The sequence below is a fragment of the Parasteatoda tepidariorum genome, chromosome 6, assembly GCF_043381705.1.
Source record: "Parasteatoda tepidariorum isolate YZ-2023 chromosome 6, CAS_Ptep_4.0, whole genome shotgun sequence".
Taxonomy (NCBI): domain Eukaryota; kingdom Metazoa; phylum Arthropoda; class Arachnida; order Araneae; family Theridiidae; genus Parasteatoda; species Parasteatoda tepidariorum.
Window position 1 is genome coordinate 88,124,999 of NC_092209.1, and position 23,492 is coordinate 88,148,490.

General features: G+C 29.6%; 1 protein-coding gene across 2 annotated transcripts in view; it reads left to right on the forward strand.

Annotated features, from left to right (window-relative positions):
- The window catches only part of LOC107439561 (ATP-dependent DNA helicase Q1), a 63,761-nt gene that overhangs the window by 32,423 nt on the left and 7,846 nt on the right, over positions 1-23,492 (forward strand). For both annotated transcript variants that reach the window (XM_043053478.2, XM_043053479.2), the window contains exons 15-21: positions 2,784-2,932; positions 8,372-8,506; positions 8,603-8,723; positions 9,677-9,872; positions 12,575-12,756; positions 18,798-18,921; positions 22,595-22,812. In XM_043053478.2, coding sequence (XP_042909412.1) covers positions 2,784-2,932; positions 8,372-8,506; positions 8,603-8,723; positions 9,677-9,872; positions 12,575-12,756; positions 18,798-18,921; positions 22,595-22,812 — 1,125 coding nt within the window. The remainder of the gene's footprint in view (positions 1-2,783; positions 2,933-8,371; positions 8,507-8,602; positions 8,724-9,676; positions 9,873-12,574; positions 12,757-18,797; positions 18,922-22,594; positions 22,813-23,492) is intronic.

Genomic DNA, 23,492 nt, shown 5'->3' on the forward strand with positions numbered 1-23,492 from the left:
AACCACTATTGTTGTTACATACCTGCAAGCAATTTTTGTATTTTGCGTAAATGTTGATTAAGGTGTGTTTTCTCTCTCATAGAATAGAGCGCTTGAAGATATTATTACAAAAATAGCAAAATTCACTTGTCCTGTGATTCTACCTGAGCATTATTATAGCATGTCAAACATGCCAAAAATCGTAGCTACAAAAATAAGAGTTATGACTCGTCCTTTGGGATGCATAATTCTTTGACAGGGAAAAAAAATAATGTGCCAGCAGATTAATAATATGTAAGCAAAATTATAACCAAGCTTTAAATGCATACAAACTAAAAACTTTTTTATTTTGTCAAATTATATTGCTTTTACTTACGGCAGGTGTCTGATCAGTCCAAATTAATAGCCTCAAATGTTCAAAACTTTTCTTGTTTTGAAATATACATTGTGCGTAGAGTTTTTAAAAAGTGCTTAAAGATGTTTATTTTCGATTTTCGTTATTTAAAAGCTCTTAAAGGTGCTTTTTTCATTGGTTTTTTTTTAAAGTGCTTAATTTTTCCTTTTCAAACATGAGTTACCATGTCGATTTTTGCCACGTAATATTTTCATTTTCCACCTTCTGATATCGAACTGAAAAATCTCTTGATAATGGGTAATAAAATCAAGAAAAGAGTTCTTTGTAAGAAACTAGTTATTTTCTCATGATCATCTAAAGTCTTTGAAAATTATTTTGCATTTTGCTAATGTATATAGTGCTTCAAAATATTATTTCAGTGCTTAAAAAGTACTTAAAAGGTGCTTATTATTTTTTTTTTTTTTGGAAAGATTTGGAGAAGAAAGGGAAATTTTTTTTTTTGGAAAGATGAAAGATTTGACTACGCACCCTGCTATATTGTTTTTTCTGCGGATAGAGATAAAAATTATGAGTGTTCATATTGATCAATGTATGAGCGAATTCTATTTTGAATAGAGACCTGCTTTTTGTAAAAAGGTACCAGAAATATGGAAATACTGGAGTTCTAAAATCTATAGTTTCCAAAGTACAGCCAAAAATCACTATTGTCATAACATAATCTATCCACACAAAAAAATCTTTAAATGGTAAGGATTCCCTACAGAATTGGCCTGAATCGACCAGGTGCAAAAGTGAAACCTTAAAATTCATAACAATATATGCAATAATATTGTGTTTAAAATATTGAAATTAAAAATTTAAAAAAAAAACATGTGAAAGTGGCCGAAAAAAGCTATTCCTAATACGTAAAATTACTATGAAATCAGGTATGCCAAAAAGTGATTCTTAAATAAATTGTTAACAAGTAGTCGTTGCTCCAATGCAAAGTTTAAGGGTCTTAATAACATTCTGTATCATATGAAGTTAAAAATATCAAAAAATGACAAACTACATGAAAATATGAAATAAAACAATAGGATGTGGGTTTGTGAGGAAAATGTCTGGGATCCAGCTGTTCAAAAATTGAAGATATTGTCATTTGAGAAACCTTGTGTAAATGAACAAAAAACTGCAATCAGGGCTGTGTGCCCCACAATGCTCTTTTTGTGTGTTGAAGATTTTGTATATTATTATCAGTAAGTTTCATTTAAAATGGGAATTCAAATATTGATGTATTGAAATTAAATAGATGATTGTAGGGGCTCAGGAAATAGAGCGCTTGCCTTCCAAGTGTGGTGAACCAGCTTTGAATCCCAGCGATGGCTGGTGGATACGAATTACGCATCTGGCTTGCACTGACCACATTGCTGACTTAAAATATCCTCAGTGATCGACGGATCATGGTCTAGAGTCCCCTTGCAGTCAGGCTAACCATGGGAGGTTTACGTGGTTTTTCTCTCCAATGTGCATTAGTTCCATTAAAAAAGTCCTCCACGAAGGCAAATGTCTCCCAATACTTGATCCAGATATTCCCTTGTCTTCTGGATTGGGTTCTAAACTACAAGACTACGGAATTGAACATTAGTAGTCGTAAATCCCAAAAATTTGGTCGGCTGTTCAAAAACATCTATAAAATAAAAAATATTGAAATTTTTTTATCTAATTATTCTAATGCTCATTTATTTAAATATGATGTAAGCCCGAGGAAATAAATTCTAAAAAATAATTATTTGTTTATTTAAATAATTCTTTGTTATGTTTCTATTACATCTCTTTTTTCCAAGCTCTGTTAAATATGATATAAAATATTAATTTATCTGCTGAAATATGCTTAAAAATCTAATTTTGTGAATACTAAGCTTCTCAGAATATTAAGACCATTAAAAAAAAAAAAAAAAAAAAAAATAAAANAAAAAAAAAAAAAAAAAAAAATTGGCACCAAAACGCATTTTTTCTGCTCCAAAATGATTATGCTGTTGTTCTATTTAAAATTTTAAACTAAATTTGCCGTTAAGAAAAATTTTTAATTAAAACTTTAAAACCAAGTAGTCATGTCTGTCTGATATTGAAAAAAGGGAGGTTTCCATGTACTTAAGAGAAGAAATGGTTTTGCAGAAATTTCATTATTCTTTTAACTTTATCTTATTTTTTCCCATTAATTACTCTCATTATTATATATCTCATTTAGGTGTTATAGACTTAAATAATAGCCTTGACTTCTAGTTGTGTTTGAACTTTTGCCTATTTCTGTTTTCTAATTACTTGATACCTTATTTTTTTTATACTCTATTGCACTTTAAAATTCTTGTTGCTTATAAGTGATATTATTTAAGCATTAATTCTTTTTAATTGATTGTCCATTTGATCATTTTATTTTTTCTTAATTTGTTTCTTTCTTTTCCTTTTAAAGTGGGGTCATGACTTTAGACCTGATTACAAGAGATTGAGTGTTTTAAGAGTAAACTTTCCAAAAGTCCCAATAATGGCTCTGACTGCAACAGCTACACAAAGAGTGAGGATGGACATTTTACATCAACTGGGCATGGGCTCTCCTAAATGGTATATTTTAATAATTATATGGAAGCAAATGTTTTTATATGTTGTTTCAAAACATCATCTCCCATAGAGTTAACCCAGGTTCAAATCCCAATAGTGCAAATTCTGTTCCTATTTTGCACTGGTCACTGTACTAATTTAAATTTTCCTCAGTTGTGGACGCATTATAGATTCGAATCATCTTGCCCTTGTCGGGGTATCTGCTCACCTGGAAAGTCATGAATTTCAATATTGAACAAAATTTGTCATGATTTTAACTATTTTTTTAAACAAAAATCATGAAATTGGATGACGGAAAAATCTAATTTTTAAAATGGAATTTGCCGCCTTCCCAATTTCACGGTGTTCCAATTCCAAATATCTGAATTTGTAACAAAAACCCCACTCACAGTAATATTTTATTAAAATATAAAATGTTTTTATCCTGTTCTTAAAAAATTATGGTGTTCTGTCAAAAAATGAAAATAAAAACATCATTTCTAGAGTGAATTATCTTTTAAACTTCTGTGATTTCAGAATTTTTGTTATTATATTTCTTATTTTATCAATTTAAAATTCTAGTTGAAGCAAACCAGTCATTGGCGAATTTTTTTATTCTGAAATGAGAACAGAAAAATCAGGAGTATTTCTTTCCTTTCTGATNTTTAAAATTCTAGTTGAAGCAAACCAATCATTAGCAAATTTTTTTATTCTGAAATGAGAGCAGAAAAATCAGGAGTATTTCTTTTCTTTCTGACGAACAAGAGAAGTATCTTTAGAACATAATTCTACAGAAAAAAAGAAGAAGAAATATTTGCTTTTGTATTTTTTCCAGCTATTTTATTGCTTCAACTCTTTCATTACTCTGTTTTTTAAATTTAAAATCTATAAATATGGAGTTGCAGAGTATAACAGTTTTGGTTATGCCTATCATTTCAATTAATGTTATTTTAATGCTTTTTTAAATTTATTGTGTTTTTGTTGGAAAAAATAGTAATTTCGTTAAGTTATGAAAAATTCTTGGATTTGGTCATAGATTTGAAAATCTAAAATGTAGCTGATACCCTGCATGGAGTTAACCCAGGTTCAAATCCCAATGATGGTTGCTCGATACAAATTCTGCTCCTATCTCGTACTGGTCTCTGTGCTAATTTAAATTTACCTCGGTTATAGATGTATTATAGATTCGTATCATCTTGCCTTTAGGCCAACCATGTCAGTTATTGGTGATTTTGTTCTCCATGTAACACAAATGCAGGTTAGTTCCATCAAAAGTCCTCCAAGAAGACTAGTTTGTCTTAATGCTTGGAGTTCCCTTGTCTTCTGGGTTGGATTCATAATTATAGGGCTGTTGAGTTGCACATTGATAGTTGTAAACCGAAGAATGGGACAGCTGTTCTACCAATTGTAAAATTAAGTAAAATGCTTAGAAATAGTTGCACTTGACTATTATATTGTTTATCTTAAAAAAGTTCAAGATAGGGTCAAATTTTTCCACCCATAGGCATGAAGAGAAAAAAAAATGTTTTCTTTGTTGGTAAAAAGGATAAAAAAGTAAATTGAATATAATCACTTTCAAATGCGTTTATATTGATTTAATTTTGTATTGATTTCTATTATTACACTTTCCTATTTTTTATTTCTTCTGATAAGACTTTTTCTGTTGATAAATCATACAATAGGAAGTTGTATTTCCAGACATCTGTATACCAAAAGCATCTATTTTCCAGACACTTTTTAACAACCAAAATAAACAAAACTCTTCTTTTTTTTTCTTAACAATCTGTTAAAAAAAAAAAAAAAAAAGGATGAGTAAAAAAAGGTTTTTGCTTTTCTGATAGCTAAACATTAATTCTGTCTCAATTTACACACTAAATAAGACAAAGGACAAGAACAATGAAAGAAAAACAAATCTTGGTGAGAAGAATGAACTATGAATATTTATAATGTTTGAAAAGAACATCAGTAGATGAGATTTGTTTCAGTTTAAATTATAGATGCTCTAATTAAAAAAAATTACTCAAATATGTTCCCTGTCTTTATTAAATCAATTAATTTACTTTTTGAATGACTTGTTTTATAAAGTTTTTTTTTTTTAATTTGATTATCCCCACTTCTAATACTTTCTACCATAAAGAAAGGAATAAAAACATATTATTTATGAAAGAATTAAATTTAAATTATCCGCTGCTCACTTTATTTTACTACATGTTTAAAATTTTTATATTTAAAAATAGATGTTGTAACCGTGGTTCGATTCCTATGAAATTATGGAAGAAAAATACTAAAATAAGACTTTATAACTTTTATTAAAAAATAGAAAATATTATTTAAACAATTGATTTTGGGGCATAAATTTTATATGAAAATTTTATGTAGAGTAGAATTTTAGTTTTTTTTNTACATGAATTTCCATTCTATTTAAAAACTACATGAGATTTATTTCACTTTAAATTATAGAAACTCTAATTAAAAAAAATTACTCAAATACGTACCCTGTCTTTATTAAATCGATTAATTTACTTTTTGAATGGCTTGTTTTATAAAGTTTTTTTTTTAATTTGATTATCCTCACTTCTAAATATTTTGTACCATAAAGAAAGGATAAAAATGTATTATTTATGAAAGAATAAAATTTAAATTATCCGCTGCTCACTTTATTTTACTACATGTTTAAAATTTTTATATTTAAAAATAGATGTTGTAACTGTGGTTCGATTCCTATGAAATTATGGAAGAAAAATACTAAAATAAGACTTTATAACTTTTATTAAAAAATAGAAAATATTATTTAAACAATTGATTTTGGGGCATAAATTTTATATGAAAATTTTATGTAGAGTAGAATTTTAGTTTTTTTTCTTCAAAAAATCAATTTAATGTAAATTTGGAAACTGTGACTTTGTGTTAAAGTGTGTATCATTAATTTTTTTTTTAATATTGGGGCAGTAGGTCCTTAAAAGAGTAAAATTTTATGATTTAGAAAGAAAAGAAAAAAGCACGCACAAGGCATCCAATAAGTTTCAAAAATTGTGACATGGCTGCACAAAAATCTCTGACTTAACAAAACTCCAATTGGAATTAAATAAATTTGTTTTTAAATTGATTGTAAAACACACTTTAATTATAATAAATTTAGCTATTAAATTTTTCAGATCGTATCGTAAATTGTCATCCTAACTACTCAATATTTTATTATTACTGCAAACTTTCTATGTTAAGTGGAAAATATTTTAACAACTTTCTTAATCGTATTTCAAAGCAAAAACTATAAGTTTAATAAAAGTTGTAACTAAAAACATTCATAATATGTTTTTAATGAATTTTAATTGTTTGTTTCTTGTTGAAAAATAATTTTGGATACAAACATAGAAAAAAATGAGAGCCATAAACTAATAAAATGATTTGGACCAAAAAGGAAATTCTAGATACTGAACTAATATTAAATATTGAATGGTTGGAAAGATATACAAACGGATAAGAATGTTATCATTTCTATATCTATATACAAGGACTCCTGATTCACTTAAGAATCTTGTCTTATTAAGCTTTTTTTATTAGTCTTGTTGTTGTTGTGACTTATCCTCCAAATATCTGACGAAGTCAGGCAAGGTCCACCAGAACGTTGACCCTAAAGAAATCGAGACCCAAAAGGGGGGATGGGTATTTGTCCTCACTGGAAAGTCCCAAATAGTCCAGGGATGTGTTTGGGAGTAGCCTGCTCAGTGTGACATTTGGAGCAGACCTTGAAGATTCTCCTGCCTTCAAAAAACGAGAGACTTTTCTAATCTAGAAATTATCTGCTAATCTGGAAATTGCAGTTTTAGAAGCTTTGTCACAATTGTGGGTGAATGAAGAACCTGGCTCTTTGCCCGCATACCAGTGATGATATTGAGGAATCTTCCACCTTTTTGAAATTTCAGAATTAACTATAAATTAGTCTTGTAACATTTTTTATTGATTTTTAACATTGACGTTCCTTATCATTAAAAGTTACTATTTTTAATAAGTTACATGCTAGTTTTAACTCTTGAGTTTATGAAGTAAATTTTTGGGGAAGGGGGGGTTATTTTGTTTCATTTTAGTGTGCCGAAAGGAATCTATCTTGTGGAAAGGCAAAAAAAAGGAAATAAATAAATAAAAATAATAACTTGAATTTTTTTAAACTTACTTCTATAAAAATACTTAATTTTTCATTAATTAACTATAGAATAAAATGATGTTAAATGATGTAAAGCATGCAGCACAAATCCAAGAAACGAGAAGTCTTGAAATTCCTGATCAGTAAATCAGAGATATTTAATCGTTTTTTCTTTTCCTTTCTTTTCTCAAAAGAAGGAACAGATGCTAGACACAAATGACTTTAAGGTGCATATCATAAAATTCTCTCACAAAAGTTCGCACAAAATTTACAAATCAAATCGAAACCGTTTAATCAATATCACCTCATCTGCAAGATAACTTATTGAAAGGAATGTCTACTTCCATAAAAAAAAGTTATAATCTCATTTTTCATTCTTGAAATTACGTTTAACCTCTACTTATAGATAAACTTTTAAAAAATGTAGAATGTTCTGGAAGGATTTAGAGCTTATTTCAAAAAGATCAAAATCAGAAAATTAGATGAGAAAGAAGATAAGATTAAATAAATTTTAAAATTCAAATCAAAACTCAAATCAAAGTAAAAGTGCTAAAATATTAATAGATAATAAATAAAAGAGGTCGAGAGGGAAGACATGCAATGAATATCATCACATTAGACATTTCTGATATATTAGAAGGAAGAAGTTTTGTTTGAACGTTGAGTTTTCTGTTGGTAATATGTATTTGTTTTCCAAACTTTTTATATTCTGTTAATTTAGATATTACTGTAAACTATACATTTTCTGCCCTTTGGTAAAACTGTAACCATACCTGCCAAGTCTCCTGTTTTTAAACAAAGACTCCTGTATTTTACGACTATCTCCTGTTTACCTGTATATTCTCAAATTTCTCCGTATTTGTTGAAGAAATAAAAAAAAATTTGGAAATAAAATATCCACTAATGGCAAAAATACTTCTCTTATTCCTCAACAGATGGTGCTATTACCAGCATTGCAGTATGTTGAGTGCTAATGGTTTAAAAAAATCTTTAGATAAAGATTCTTATACATATTTTTTACTTCGCTAAATGTAAATGCTTATATTATTTCCAATTTTGAATTTCTCTTTTTGACTTTCATGATTAAGCATGATGTATCGAAACTTAACTCGTAGCCTAAAAAATGTTGCTAGTAAAATCTCTGTTATTTTATTTCTCCGTTATTTTATCTAATGTTGGCAGATATGTTGTAGCAACAAGATATGACACATTTTTAATATTCTCGAAAGTTGTATGGATACATTTAGGTAATTAGGAGAGAAACTGCACTTGAGTGAAATATTAATGTAAATATTTATGCATAGCTTCTTTTTTTAACTCAGGTTTTTACAAAGTTTCAACCGGCCTAATTTGAAGTACGAAGTGAGGCAAAAAACGAAAGCTGTTGTTAAGGATATAATAGAGCTTATCAAGTCCAAATTCAAAAACATGAGTGGCATAGTATATTGTTTGTCCAGGTAAGGTTTTTTTTTTTTACCTGCAATTCTCTTGTAAGAATGTATTGAAAATAAAATTTCCTTTCACTTCATTCGTCTCATAAAAATGTGTTTCAGAAACGACTGTGATGCTGTAGCTGCGGAGCTGTTTAAAAGTGGAATTAAATCTGCAGCTTATCACGCTGGCATTAATAATCGAGAAGAGGTACAAGAAGCTTGGATTAATGACAAATTCAAAGTAAACTTGTTATTTTGTTCCCTGTAAAAATTTATATAAAGCTATTTTACATGAATTTCCATTCTATTTAAAAACTACAGGGTTGCCACTCCAAAGGGAGAACAGGGAAAACTTGGAAAATTCAGGGAATTTAAAAATCACCTAAAATAACAGGAAAAATGCAGGGAATTTTGTTTTTTTCTTTACAAACTGGGAAAATACAGAGAATTTTCTTTCTTATTTTTGTCTGTTTTTCCAGCAATTAAAACTAAGGAATATAGCTAGCCCAATATAGCTCACACAAAAGCAGAGTAATTGTTGTTTCCTCTTAATATATTGTGTATAATATGAACAGGGAATTTTTTTCCAGATTTGAGTGGCAACCCTTTAAAATTGTGCAATCAAATGCAAACATAATGTACAATTACAATTTAATGATGTCCCACAGTGGAATGATTGTAGAACACCGAAGTCAAGTATCACTGGCTGTGGTCAATATACAGGTGGGTGTCCGCTTGGATCAGTCTACAAAGAGACCGAGGTTGTGCGGAATCAATCCGTGTTGAACTGTTCTACCGTAAAGTGCTCGACTTCGCCTGCAGGGCATCAAGCTACTGAAGCAGGGGTGCCATCCCCTCTGCAGAGGACCAAAATTGTGAGGGCATGTCTTCGGATCATCCTCAAGGATGTTTCCCTGACCGTCGCCATTAGCACATTCTGCAGCTCTAGTGTGACGTAAATAAACTATAATAACAATTTAATGATAACAAGCAATAAAAATATCAATGTCCTTTTGTCTTAGTTACAAATTACCTGCTAAATTTGCAAGGGAAAACAGTTGCAGATTCCCTAAACTAATTGTTTAGAAAAAGATATTTGACCTGTCCATTTTTTATTTCAATATTTATAGTGATTTGTAACTAGTGGTGTGTTGAATGCATCTGTATGGAGGTTAGTAATTGCTCTTTATTTAGGTGATATGTGCCACCATAGCATTTGGCATGGGTATTGATAAACCTGATGTGAGGTTTGTAATCCATCATTCCATACCAAAGTCTATTGAAGGATACTATCAGGAATCAGGAAGAGCAGGAAGGGATGGTGAAATATCCTGGTGTATTTTATTCTACTGTTACAAAGATATGCATCGACTTAAAAGAATGATGATGAGTATGAAATGGTTTTTATTTTTTCTGTCTTCAGCTGGAACACATTTGTTTAAGAGATTAATACATTTTGTTGTCCATCTATCTTCAACTCTTACAGGTGTTGCAACTGTTATTATTTTGTTAGATTTATATTGTACATTTCTTAAGTTACATTAAAAAAGTTATTTTTTCTCCAAATTTCCACAGTATACTATCCAATTCTAGCAGTCAAGAGACACATTTTTAACAGTGGCTACTTTCTCAAAAACTATTTTTGAATAACTTTCTTAACAATTTTACCTTAGGCCCCAGTTAGGTTTGAAATTGGCTCAATATGGGTTCTATAAGGACATGCACCGAGGGACCAATAATTGGGATGTCTAGATTTTTTAATATTTGTCCTAGAGTGGTCTATAATAGGGCTTACATTGGCCAATATAGAACCTGCATTGGCTAAATAATGTACAAGGTGTGTAGCGTTTTTAAAAAGTGCTTAATTTTCCCTTTTCGAAAATGAGATTTTTTTTCTTTACTGTGTTAATTTTCGCCACGTATTATGGAAAAGCGTGCTTTTCACATTGTTCTATTCAACGTTTTCACAATTTATTCAACCACAACTCATTTCGGCCTACTGTCGGCCCATAGCGTATGAAAGCTCCAATCATTTTACATGTTTGATGAAATACTTGCGTGTCTACTGAGCTGGCTTCGGTGAGATTATTGCACTCTCATGTGCAACTCTGCTGTATTTTGTAAGATATTCTCAATTTAGGCTTCATTTTTCACCCGCTGATATCAAACTAAAAAACCTCTTGATCATTTTATAATGGCTAATAGAACCAAGTAAAGAGTTCTTTGTCGGAAACTGGTTATTTTATCATGATCATGTAAAGTCTTCGAAAATTATTCTGTATTTTGTTAATGTATATAGTGCTTAAAAATATTTTTTGAATGCTTAAAAAGTACTTAAAGGGTGCTTATNTTTTAATATTTGTCCTAGAGTGGTCTATAATAGGGCTTACATTGGCCAATATAGAACCTGCATTGGCTAAATAATGGACAAGGTGTGTAGCGTTTTTAAAAAGTGCTTAATTTTCCCTTTTCGAAAATGAGATTTTTTTTTCTTTATCGTGTCAATTTTCGCCACGTATTATGAAAAAGCGTGCTTTTCACATTGTTCTATTCAACATTTTCACAATTTTTTCAATCACAACCCATTTCAGCCTACTGTCGGCCCATAGCGTATGAAAGCTCCAATCATTTTACACGTTTGATTAAATACTTGCGCGTCTACTGAGCTGGCTTCGGTGAGATTATTGCACTCTCATGTGCAACTCTGCTGTATTTTGTAAGATATTCTCAATTTAGGCTTCATTTTCCACCCTCTGATATCAAACTAAAAAACCTCTTGATCATTTTATAATGGCTAATAGAACCAAGAAAAGAGTTCTTTGTCGGAAACTGGTTATTTTTTCATGATCATGTAAAGTCTTCGAAAATTATTCTGTATTTTGTTAATGTATATAGTGCTTAAAAATATTTTTTGAGTGCTTAAAAAGTACTTAAAAGGTGCTTATTAATCGTTGAAAGATGTGGCTACGCACCCTGATATGTATATATAAAGTATTGGGTGAATCTGACAATTCTATGTAGGCCTGATATTGGTTGTAAAGTGGCTGTAAAATACCCGGTGAATCGGAAAGTTCTATATAGCCAATATCAGAAAATAAAGGTCCTTTGGACCCTTAATGAGCCAAGATTCATGAATATAGGCCCAAGTTATTTAGCTGCTAGGATTTAAACAAAATTTTTAAAAATTTTGACATTGTTAAGCATTTTTAAAACAGCGTTAAACTTTACCAGCTTAAATTCTAAAATGAAAAATTTTAAGAAATGGGCATTATTTTCGGAATATTATGAAATATTCTTCATAATTCCATATTTATTTTTTAAACACTACTATAAATTGAACACGAGGCGCATTTTAAACGAAACAAAAAGTGATAATCTGCAAACGATTTTTTAATCGCCATTAATTATACTTGCATATCTGCCAAGTCTCCTAGTTTTATAATGAAGGCTCCTGTATTTTACGACTATCTCCTATTTACCCATATCTTCTCAAATTTCTCTGTATTTGTTGAAATTAAAAACATAAAAAAAAATTTGGTGATGAAATATCTGCAGATGGCAAAAATACTTATCTTATTCCTCAACAGATGGTTCTATGGTCATTACTGCAGTATGTTGCGAGTTAATGGTTTAAAAAATTATAAATAATGTTTTAAAAAAAATCTTCTTTAGATACAGATTCATATACATATCTTTTACTACACTAAATGTAAGTGCTTATATTATTTCCAATTTCGAATTTTTCTTTTTGATTTACATGATTATGCATTATTAGCCTAAAAAATGTCGCTAGTAAAAGCTCTGTTATTTTATTCCTCCAATGTCAGCAGGTATGTATTTAGTGGCGTCTGATAATTTTGTTCTATTTGAGAAACTCGAATTAACGGCATTTTAAAGTTATCTTCAAAATGCTGTCAATTTTCATAAAAATTAAATATGGCCAATGTGCTTATTTTTTGAAAAATATTTCCCACTATTCTTATTCTCTAAAGTATTTTAAATACTTGATGTCTTAGTTTTTGTGTTGCAAAAAAAGTCTAGAATATATCCAAAAAAATTATTATTTCCTGAAAATTAAATTTTTTTTTCCAGAGGATGTTGATAATAAACACTCTTGGGCAACACATTTTGACAATCTCTTTCGAATGGTCCACTACTGTGAGAACAAGACTGATTGTCGGAGAGTGTGGATGCTGGCATATTTTGGTGAAATATTTGAGAGGCAACTGTGCCTTAATGATCCCAGGACATCATGCGATAACTGTTTCTCTAAGGTTTCTTTTACTTTCTTTTTTCTCTCTCAGTTTAAGCAGGGGCTTATTCATCTTTTTTTTTCCTTCTTAAATGCTTTGTAATTAAGTTTCCAGTAAAAGAAGAGAAGAAAATAAAATGCTTTATTTTGTTACTGAGAACTAATAGGATTCTTAAGCAGTAGGGGACTGTCCGGGAACTGTCATGAAAAATGAGAATCATAAGAAAAATTAGAGGAAAACTTAATTTTAATTGTGAGGCACAAGAATTCTCCAAGCTCTTAGTAGCCCAGTCCCCTTTTCAACTTTAAAAAGGATTATTAGATCAAAAATCAATGGGGATTTCCACCATCAATTGTCAGAAAGGGTAAAAACCAAAGTGTGGAGAGATCTTCGACAGAACACCATTCCAGACTGGCTCTGCTGCAAAGCGGTGGCTCAGTTTCGACTATATACCGGACATGACTGCCTTGCCGCGCACCTGTTTCGTTTAGGGCTGGCACCTGATCCCTATTGTTCTCTATGCATGAGCCAAGCTGTTTTGGATGGCAGCCACATCCTGTGCTGCAGGGCCCTCCGCGGGTCGTCGTCTACCGAGCGATATTGGGAAGCAAGAGCGTTCCTAAGGAAATGACTTTTTACTTTCTCGTTTTGTTCCTATGTTTTTGCTTTTTCATGTCAATTACCTCTGCCATTTGAAATAAATAAATAAATTGTGAGGGAATTTGCCACCCTGCCCAATTACGGGATTTCACTTTTCCGTTTTCGATGGTAATTTATGATGGCAACATAAAATATATCAGATTTTTTTCCTGGTCCAGCGATCATTAAGTGTAACTTCAATATGCTATTATTCTTAAGTTATTGTTTTTGATTTCTGAAGTTCATATGACGCTCTGCTGAATGGTAGCGCTTCACGTTCCCCTGCCACAGGGCCTGGGTTTGATCCTCGCTCCAGGCAAGGTTGACTCAGCCTTTCATCCCTTCAGTAGCTCAATAAATGAGTACCAAGCATGCTTGGGAACTAAACACTGAGGTTTTTGCTTGAGGCTGACCACCTAACCGGAACATCTGCTCCTGCAATCCAGAGCCCAAAGTAAAGAAAAATGAGATGGGCCTTGGTTCTCTATGGGCTGTCGTGCCACTGAGTTTTGTTTAGAAGTTCTGATTGTCAATTGGATGTTCAAGCTGGAAACTTGAGAGTATTAGCATGTTAGGTTTTTTTCTTCTTTTTTTAAAATCCATTTTTGTTTCTTAATTTTAACTTTTGTTATCCTTGATTTTTTTTATGACTGATTGTTTTGTTATTTAGAATAATGCGTTAATTATTAGGAACAAAACGTTTTTTTTATTATCGTCTGCTATGTTTATTTATTTAATATCAATTCAAGAGAGAAACAATATTTTTAATTGAATGATTTCCGATTCTTTAAATTTGCAGTGTCATTTGCAAGATTTGCCAGATGTGAAAACACATCTGCTATTGATAAAAATCATCTGTTTCTATGATATGTTTTTTTTTGTTTAGTAAAAGAAATGAAAAGATATATAATATATAAATATACAATTATTTATTATTAGTTGCTGACTGTTATTTCATGAAGCATATTGCAGGTTTCTCCTTTTACAAGTATTACATTTCTAATTCCGCTACAATTAAAGTTTTTCCACTATAAATTGCATACTCAATAAATTAGTTCATATTTCTGAGTTTTAAGATTAAAGATCTTTCTTTAATTCAGTTGATCTCGTTATATCCTACCTTGTCCCGAGTTTTAATATTTTTATTACAGCTTTTAACTATCGTTTCAGTTTTATAATTTTTAAGTATTGTTTTTATTTAATTTGACTCTAAAGTTTTCTTTTTGTCATTTTCTTTTTTTTCAACTTTTAATGGTATTCAATATATTGCATTTTTTTATCATTAATTTTGTTTTATATTAGTTAATTTGGTGGTTTTAATAAATCATTAGTTTATTATAATTTGGCTTAACTCTTTAAAGAAATGAATAACATCAATTAACTTATATATTTATTAGTTTCTTTTTATATTGGTTGGTACTTATCATTAAAATAAGTTTTTTTTTATTAATTTCTTGATTTTGCTATCATAATTTCTATCTATTCATCCATCTTTTTTATGATTCTTTTTTAAATAGAAGATCTTAAAGTGTTGCATTTTTATAGTTTTTCTTTTCTTTTTTTTTCCGTTTCTTCCCCTTTTCTTCTTAAAAACGTTCATCAGTTGATAATGATTTAATTTTAATTAATACAGATTATTTGCATAATATTTTTAATAATTAAGTTTTTTTTTAAATTTATTGTAGAATGATTCAGTTGTCGAAAAGTTATTTTATTAATTAATAAGTTCTATTTTGATTTTTGTTTGTTTTCTTGCAGCTTTGTTTTATATTTGAGGATTATTTAATTAATAGCTAGGGATTATTAATAGGATTTTATAATTTATTTATTTTTGCTTGGTGTGAATCAAGGGAATTGCTTTTTAGTTATAACTTCTTTTTGACTTAATTGAATAAATATGGATTAATTTTAAGTAAATATGAATGGTTTGCAGGACGGTTTGATAATTGGTGTTAAAAATGTTTTTTTTTTTTAAATTAGTATCAATCAATTAAATTTTGCAATCTTATTGATGTTAATAGTTATTGATTTTAATTTTGATGTTAATCTTATTGATTTTAATTGTTTATTGTGTTTTTGTTTTTAATAATGTTCAATTAATGTTATGTGGATTAAATACAATCTAACTTCAATTATACATAGACTATTTATATAATTTTATTATTATTTATTTTTTCTCTGCAAAAACTTTGTCGTTATAAAAAATTTAATTTTTTATTGCCTATTAAGTTTCTTTAAGTCACGTTTATAATACGAACAATTTCTAATCAGAGTAGACATTATTGAAATCAAGGGATTTTTTCAATAAAAATGATTTATTAATGCAGTGAACAGTCTAAACGTGTCATCTAAAACAGGGAATATATGCCCGAGCAGCCAAAACAATCGTCATTTTGGTCAATGAGCAGTCGCCACCCTCCACTTAAGCATATGGTGGTTGACCTTGTATAGCCCACTTCTGGTCCTTACAAAAGTTGAGGAAACCAACTGTGACTGGGCAGTGAACCGAATAATTGGTGTCATATTTCATCGGCAGCCAGATATGAACCTGTTTCCTCCCAGAATAAAATTTTTGCTACCTATAATTGAGCTCGATCTGAGCTGCCACAATTTTAAGACTTTTTCTCCCACATAAAAGTAATATTTTGCTGATACGTAATTAATTAACAGAAGAATTAAAATAAAATTATCTGTTATTCCACATTTCATTGAATTTAAAATGATAAAGTAACGATCATTGCTCTTTATTCGTATTTCATACTATTTGATAATTTTATTGAAGTTTTTTGCCCATTAATTAAGCACAAATATTATCTATGTAACATAATTTTGCAGCATTATTTATCCTTTAAAATAACTGATCATAGTTGCAATTTTAAATGACTTGTATATTCATTTTAGATTTTTAAAAAATGTAATATTTTAAGGGTATTTAGGTCACTTGCTGCAGAACATATAAGAATACTTACCATCTGTTTTAAATATTCATTGAAATATAATCTGTGAACGTTTTGACTAATTTCTATTTTAATAGAAAACAACTCTACTTTCAACTATTAGTGTTAAAAGGATATTTTTTTTTTTGCAATTAAAAAAATTATATTTACCATAGTTTTTTTTTCTTCTTTTACATAACTTACATGTTTTGATGGAAAAAAGACCAAGAAAATAATTTAACGAATTGTGAATAAATTGGGATGGCTTTTGATTGCATCACTTACGGAGGCCTTTTTGGCCAATTTAAGTATTTAATAGTTATATAGATAAACGTTTGAGGAAAAAAACAATTAGATATTCGGTTTCAGGAGAGCATAGATAAAGAATAGATAATAAATAAAGAGATGCTGTAATTGTCCATTGTTAAGTTTACCAAAATCACACAGTTATCAAAACTATGCAAATTTTTAATTTTGAAAATTAAAAATGTAGAATATAAAGCTCCCTTTTTTCTTTTTTTGGAGTTACACAATGCAGGGATGAGATTTTTCCGCTTTTTTCACTTTTATCTCTTTTGAATTTCAGCTTTTTAATCAAAAATTCAGATTTTTCTAAAAATTTCCCTTTTTTTTTATAAGTATTCCGCTTTTTCAGAAAATTCACCGATTTTCAAAGAGAAACAGAAAATTTAAACTACATAATACCAATACATAGCTACCAATCCTTTCTCATTTTTACTTATTTTAGCTATTTTCTCCCCTTTTACTCGCAGCAGGTAAGATTTTCAGAATTTTTTACCCGCCCTCCAGATAGATCCGATTTTTGTAGTTCAAACGAAGCCGCTTCTGACAAGCCTCTTAGAGGTACCAAGCCTGGAATCTGCTAATATCTCGATTCTTATTCACACGATTTTAATATCAAACATAGCTTTTCATATTTGCGTGTTGGGATTCTTATTCACGCGATTTGAATATTGTACGCTGCAATTCTTATTTACGAGATTTAAAAATCCGATATTGTGATTCGTATTTACACCTTTTTAAAAACCTATGTAGCGATTCGTATTCACGCAAGTTTAAAATTCAATGTCTTGATTTGCTCATGCGGTTTATAAGATCAAACATTGATTTTCGTATTTATACGTGATTTTAAAATAAGGCATTGGGATTCGCATTCTAAAAATTATTCATCATGATTCTTATTTATGCAATTTGAAAATTACGCATCATGATTCGCATTTACGCGATCTAAAAATTATGAATCTTGATTTGTATTTACGCGTCGCATTTGTATATCGCAGTTTGTATTTTCTCATTTTCAAAATAGTATATCTAGTTTCATATTCATGCAATTTCAAAATCCATAATTGTTATTCATATTTACGCAGTTTTAAGATCAACTATCGCGATTCCTGTAAGAAGTAAATTTTTTCTTTTTTATTAGTTACTATAAAGGTGACTGTTTTTCTAACGACAATTATTAGTATATGTAAGTGTTACAACATCAGAGAAACTGGAAGGGAATATATTCAAAACTTACATTCTGTGCTTGCAAAGAAGAAAAAATAGGATTTGTCACAAGATGTTTGAAGATGGACTAACGACTAAATATAGCAAACATAAAAGATATAGGAAACAAAAGCAATAACTTAAAAAGGGATTCAATTTAATTTTTTTTTGTTGGAAAAAGAGTTAATAGTTAAAAGAGTTAACTCATCATCAAAATTTTATTTGTAATTGCTGTTATTTATGCTATAAAATGCAAAATTCTTATCAAATAAAAAACAATTATCTAAACAGTTGCTGATTGTCATGTAATTTTTCAAACTAAAATACCAATTTTTGTATGTTAAGGAGTTACTATATATTTCTACTTCACTGTTATTGATATGTTTCAAAGGGCTGTAGTTAGATTAGACTATAACATGAACATAATGATTTGGTTCATTGTTAAAGTTTTTTTTTCCCAATATAATTTAAAAAGTAATATTACTGATATATTTGCTATAAATCACATAACAGTATTTATTAAAAGAAATGAAATATTAATGTATATTCTCAGTAGTTTTAATTTGCTAAACCAGGTAGTTTTTCAAGTAATAATTGTCTCTTATGTGAACTGAGGAAAAATATAATTTCCAGCTTTATTTTTTCAATTGGTAATTTTTATTTTCACTAAATGTTAAGTATCAATGTAATCATTTATATAATAATAGATTAGTACACAATTGTATGTCAACACATTATTTATTACCTTAAACTGTCTGGAATTTATTATTAAAGGGTTGCGCTTGGGTAAAATTTACTATCGTGGAAATTCAGCTTTTTTGCCTTTTGGATAATCTCATCCCTGACAATGCTAAACATTCTGTTACCTACAAAACTTTTAATCTTTTTTTTTCCATTCCTATAGAATGAGCTGTTCTATGAATGTGAATTTTGATTTAAATGATTCAGAATTTTTACTTGACTATGAATTATTTTCAGGAAATATTTGAGATGCGTGACATGACCGCTGATGCCAAACTCATTATACAGTGTGTGGCTGCTATAGTTGATCACAAAAGTAGAAAAAATTTTACTATGCCATACTTTGTGGACATTTACAAAGGTAAATTTCTCTTTTAAATTGTAAAATAATATTTAGTTTTGAGGTTGATGACGTGATTATTATTTAACAAGTATTCTAGGATGTGTAAAATATTAGAACCAATACTGGGGTCTGTCCAGGCCAAATTTACTACTGCTTAGCTCAGGGTTTGTTGATTTAAATCAACTGATTTTTTATATATATAAACTGATTTAAAAAGTTAAAAAACAGTGTTTCAAATTATTGATACATTTATTATTTATTTTCTTAGTTATAAAATTTATTTTAAATAAATTGCTGCATTATTTTTAAAATTTATTATTGCTGCATTTAGCTAACGAAATTACTTTCTTGGTATGCGTTAAATACCAGCACATTTGAAATTACATTATTAAAAATCTTTTGATTCTTGAGATTGAAAGTACAGATTAAAGTAAACATTTAAGTATTTTTTTCTCATAATATGTTTCCAGTATCTTTGACATTATCAGATTTTCTATAAAAAAAATTAGTGAAAAAAAATTTCAATGAGTACATAGAATTAAAAAAAAAATTTTTTTTTAGCTTAACTTATCTATTTTGATATAGGATTAAAAATGAATATTTTGATATAAAACTATATAGATTAAATATTGATTTATTTTTTGATGAATGACTACATTTATAAACACAATCTGTTACATTTATTTTGTCATTTTAAAAATCAAGAGAAAAAGAAAAGAAATCACAGTTTTAAATTAAAATTATGGTTTGGTAATTGAAACTTTGTTTTAATAGTTAAAGTATTCTTTAAATTCTCTATTTCATCTGGTCTTTAAATTTCAAACATGCATTTGTTTCAAAATGGTTGCTATGCATTCAAAGCTATTTATTATAATGAAAAATTGTTTTAGGTTGTTTAGGGTTCTAAAATATTCTTATAATATAGTTTTAATATTAATTTAATTTTGATTAAACATTTATAAAATTTTTTAGTCATAAATCAAAGTTCTTACAGTGTATTTAAATTTTTAAAAAAACCCAATTTAAATTTTAAAAAATCTGATTTTTTTTAAAAGAAATCAACATAATCATGAACCCTGGTTTAGCGGGTACCTTTACAAATTCTACTTTAGAAAAACGGTAATTTCACAAAATACTTTTTCTTAAAATATTATTTTTGTATCCCTTAAGAAATGATAAATCCTTATTTTTACCATATTTTTGTGTTGATTTTTTAATATAATTTTTACTTTCACAAATTATGTCTAAATTTTCACAAAATAAGTACCTTTCAGAAAAACCTAGACAGACCCCTGCAATATTAACTTTATTATTTTAGAAATGCTCTTTTTAGGTGTTATTTTTAGTGCAGTAGTGCCTCGACTAAGTATTAAAAAAAATTACCTAATAATTGATTGTGACTAAAAAAATATTTATGCTGCAAAGAAAAGATGAATAAATGCATTTATTTATTTAAAGTACTTGGAATCTTTAGTTCTCTTTCCTGCACCAACAATAAAATTTTGACATTCGTAATAGATTTTTGTTTATTTTCTGCAAGTTTGTGAGAATGCAGAAAGTTAATAATTGTTTTAAAAGCGTCTAAGCTTTCTGCAAATGTTGATGCTCATTCATTGGTATCAATTTGCACCTCTTGCAAGCTTTTGCATTTTCTAAAGCAACAACATATTTTCATAAAATTTTTAACATACATATTCTTATCCTGATATGTATTCTTTGGATGTCATTGAGTCAGAAATCTGCTAGTCTCAAAAGCTATTTAAACTGGTATTAACATTTTATTTTATAAATGTCGTTGAACAGCTGGTCCAATTTAGGGTTTACGACTACCAATGTTCATCTGCGTAGCCTTATAGTTTTGAACAAGGTCCAGAAGACAAGGGAACTCCTGGATCAAGTGTTGGGAGAAATTCATGTTCATTGAGGACTTTTGGATGGAAGTAACCCACATTTGCGCTACATGGAGAGGAAAATCTCCCACAGTTAGCCTAACGGCAAAGGGACTCTTAGGAGGTGAGCACTCTATCCCCTTAGTCACCACGGATCTGGTAATAACATCATAAGAATACCAATTTTGACGAAACCGTTAAAACAAGACTATTCGTATGAGAGAGCCACGATGGCTCAGGGATAGAGAGAATTCTGCATCCGGCTTGCACCGGCCACAGTACTAGTACGAAATATCCTCAGGGGTTAGAGTCCCCTTACCATTCAGCTAACCGTGGGAGGTTCTCGTGGTCTTCCTCTCCATGTAACGCAAATACGGGTTAGATCTATCAAAAAGTCTTCCACAAAGGCAAATTTCTCCCAATACTAGATCCAGGACCCTTATCTTCTGGGTTGGGTTCAAAATTGCATGGCTATGGAGTTGAACATTAGTAGTCGTGAACTCAAAAAATTGAGTCAGCTGTTTAACGACGATTTTTAAATAAAATATACATATGAGAAGATGAATGATGGATCGAGACTTGATGTGTCTTTTCTTGATATTGAGCAATGGTAGTTTATAATCAATTTTATGAAAAATATTCGTTCATAAAAATTTTTTTAATCATTTGTTGTAAATATTTGTTTTAAAACTTTTAGAAAGCAAGTGGTGTGCTGTATTCTGTTTATGCAATGATGCTTTTGAATATTTCATTTTCTTTTTAAAAATAATAAACTATAACTGAATTAAAGTGCAGAAGCAAAGAAAATTAGTTTTTAAAAGCTAATCTTGATTTGCATTTATTGTTTATATTGAAGATACACGACCTCTAATTCAGGGTCTTTCAATCAAAAAGTAATTTAGAGAAACTAAATCACTATATTGCAAGATATTTTATTGCTGTTTTTTTTTTACCAATTACAATAAAAATTGAAATTATAACCTAAGAATCTGTAAATGTCAGCAATTCTAGATGACATTCTTTCAGCACTTCTGTTTTTCGAAAGAAACTATTCTTTCATCAAAGCATGTCAAATTTTTTTTTTAAAAAAGTGTTTGCTCCATATAAATAAACTACATACAGATATAAAAAATTTCAATATTTTTTTCACCATAAAGTTAAAAAACTACCATATTTGAATTTTATTGAAAATTACAAAGCGTTCAAAATTTAAAATGTTTTTTACTTTTAAAACATAACACAACTTTTTATTTCCGATTCTTACTGTTGTAATGACACCGAGGAATAATTAATTTATTGTCGATCGATATTAAACTTATTCCATTGCGACCCTCGATAGCTAAACTTTTTTTTGCGCCCCTCTTTCAAAAAAAATATATGCACTGCTTGTAAATATAATGTTTTTATATATTTGTTAATTTAGCAATATTCATACAATATCAGGGAGCACTAATTTAACCGTGTGAGTTGAAAAACAGGTTATGCCTTTTCAAAGTTAATTTGTCTAAATTTATAATCAATTATTTTCCTTAACCTAGTTTTTTTAAAGATAAATGAGTACCAAACATGCTTGGGAACTAAGCACTGGGGGTTCCTCGCTTGACTGACCATCTAACCGGAACATCTGCTCCTGCACCCCAGAGCCCAAGGTCAAGAAAACTGAGATGGGCACAATAGGCCTTGGCCCTCTGTGGGCTGTCGCGCAACTGAGTTTAGTAGTTTTAATTTTTTTCCCCTCCTTAATCTCTTTTGTTTTCTATGTTCTTTGTGTGCAAGGTTTAACACATATCTTAAATCCATAGGTGCAAAACCTCAGAAAATCGTAGCTGCTGGTCATGATAAGTTAGAACTTCATGGCAAGGGAAAATATTTAAATCGCTCTGATGCTGAAAGACTATTTCGCAAAATGGTGCTCGATCAATACCTGCAGGAAGAATTATTCATCAACGCAATGGATCTTGCTATTAGTTACCTTTATCTGGGTAAAAAAGCCAGAGACTTGATAGCTGGAAATGGAAAGGTAAGTTATTCATTTATTTTAGATTTGTGTTCTGCTCTTTATCAAAGGCATTCTCTGTCACAAAATTTATTGAATTTTTTTGAATCTGTGGAATTTTTTGCTGATTCACAAAAAGTGTTTATTGAAATTTTAATCAAACAGATGTGCCACTTTTCCTTTGATCTGCACAACTCCACTTTTTTCATCTGGTTTTCACCACAAACTTCGTGGTGCATGCGGTGTTTTAAAGGTGCTTAATTTTCCCTGTGAGGAGAGTAGAATTTGACCATGTCAACCATCTTCTATGAAAAGATACCCCACCATAGAATCGAGCTAGCATGTCTTGTATACTAGTGAAGTGGAATTGTATTTTTGTAGTGGTAGATACACTACAGTACTCCCCCAACAGAATTACATCTGTGATAGAATTTGATGAACCGATACCACTAGTTGATTCATTACTGCTTTGTGAGAACCTGGGAGAACTGTATTAAGATCACCGTGCTTTCGAGTGCTGATTGTGAGAGCTGTATTAAGTTCACGGACGTGGTCGCTCCTGCGTTGCCTTTAGCAGTCGAGTGTATGTCTTATTCTTTGTGTGTGGTCGTAGCAATGACACTAGGAAGTAGATAGTGACTCTATCACAAATAGCAAGTCAACTGTTCAATGTGGCTCATCCATCGAAGTAGGCATGTTCACAT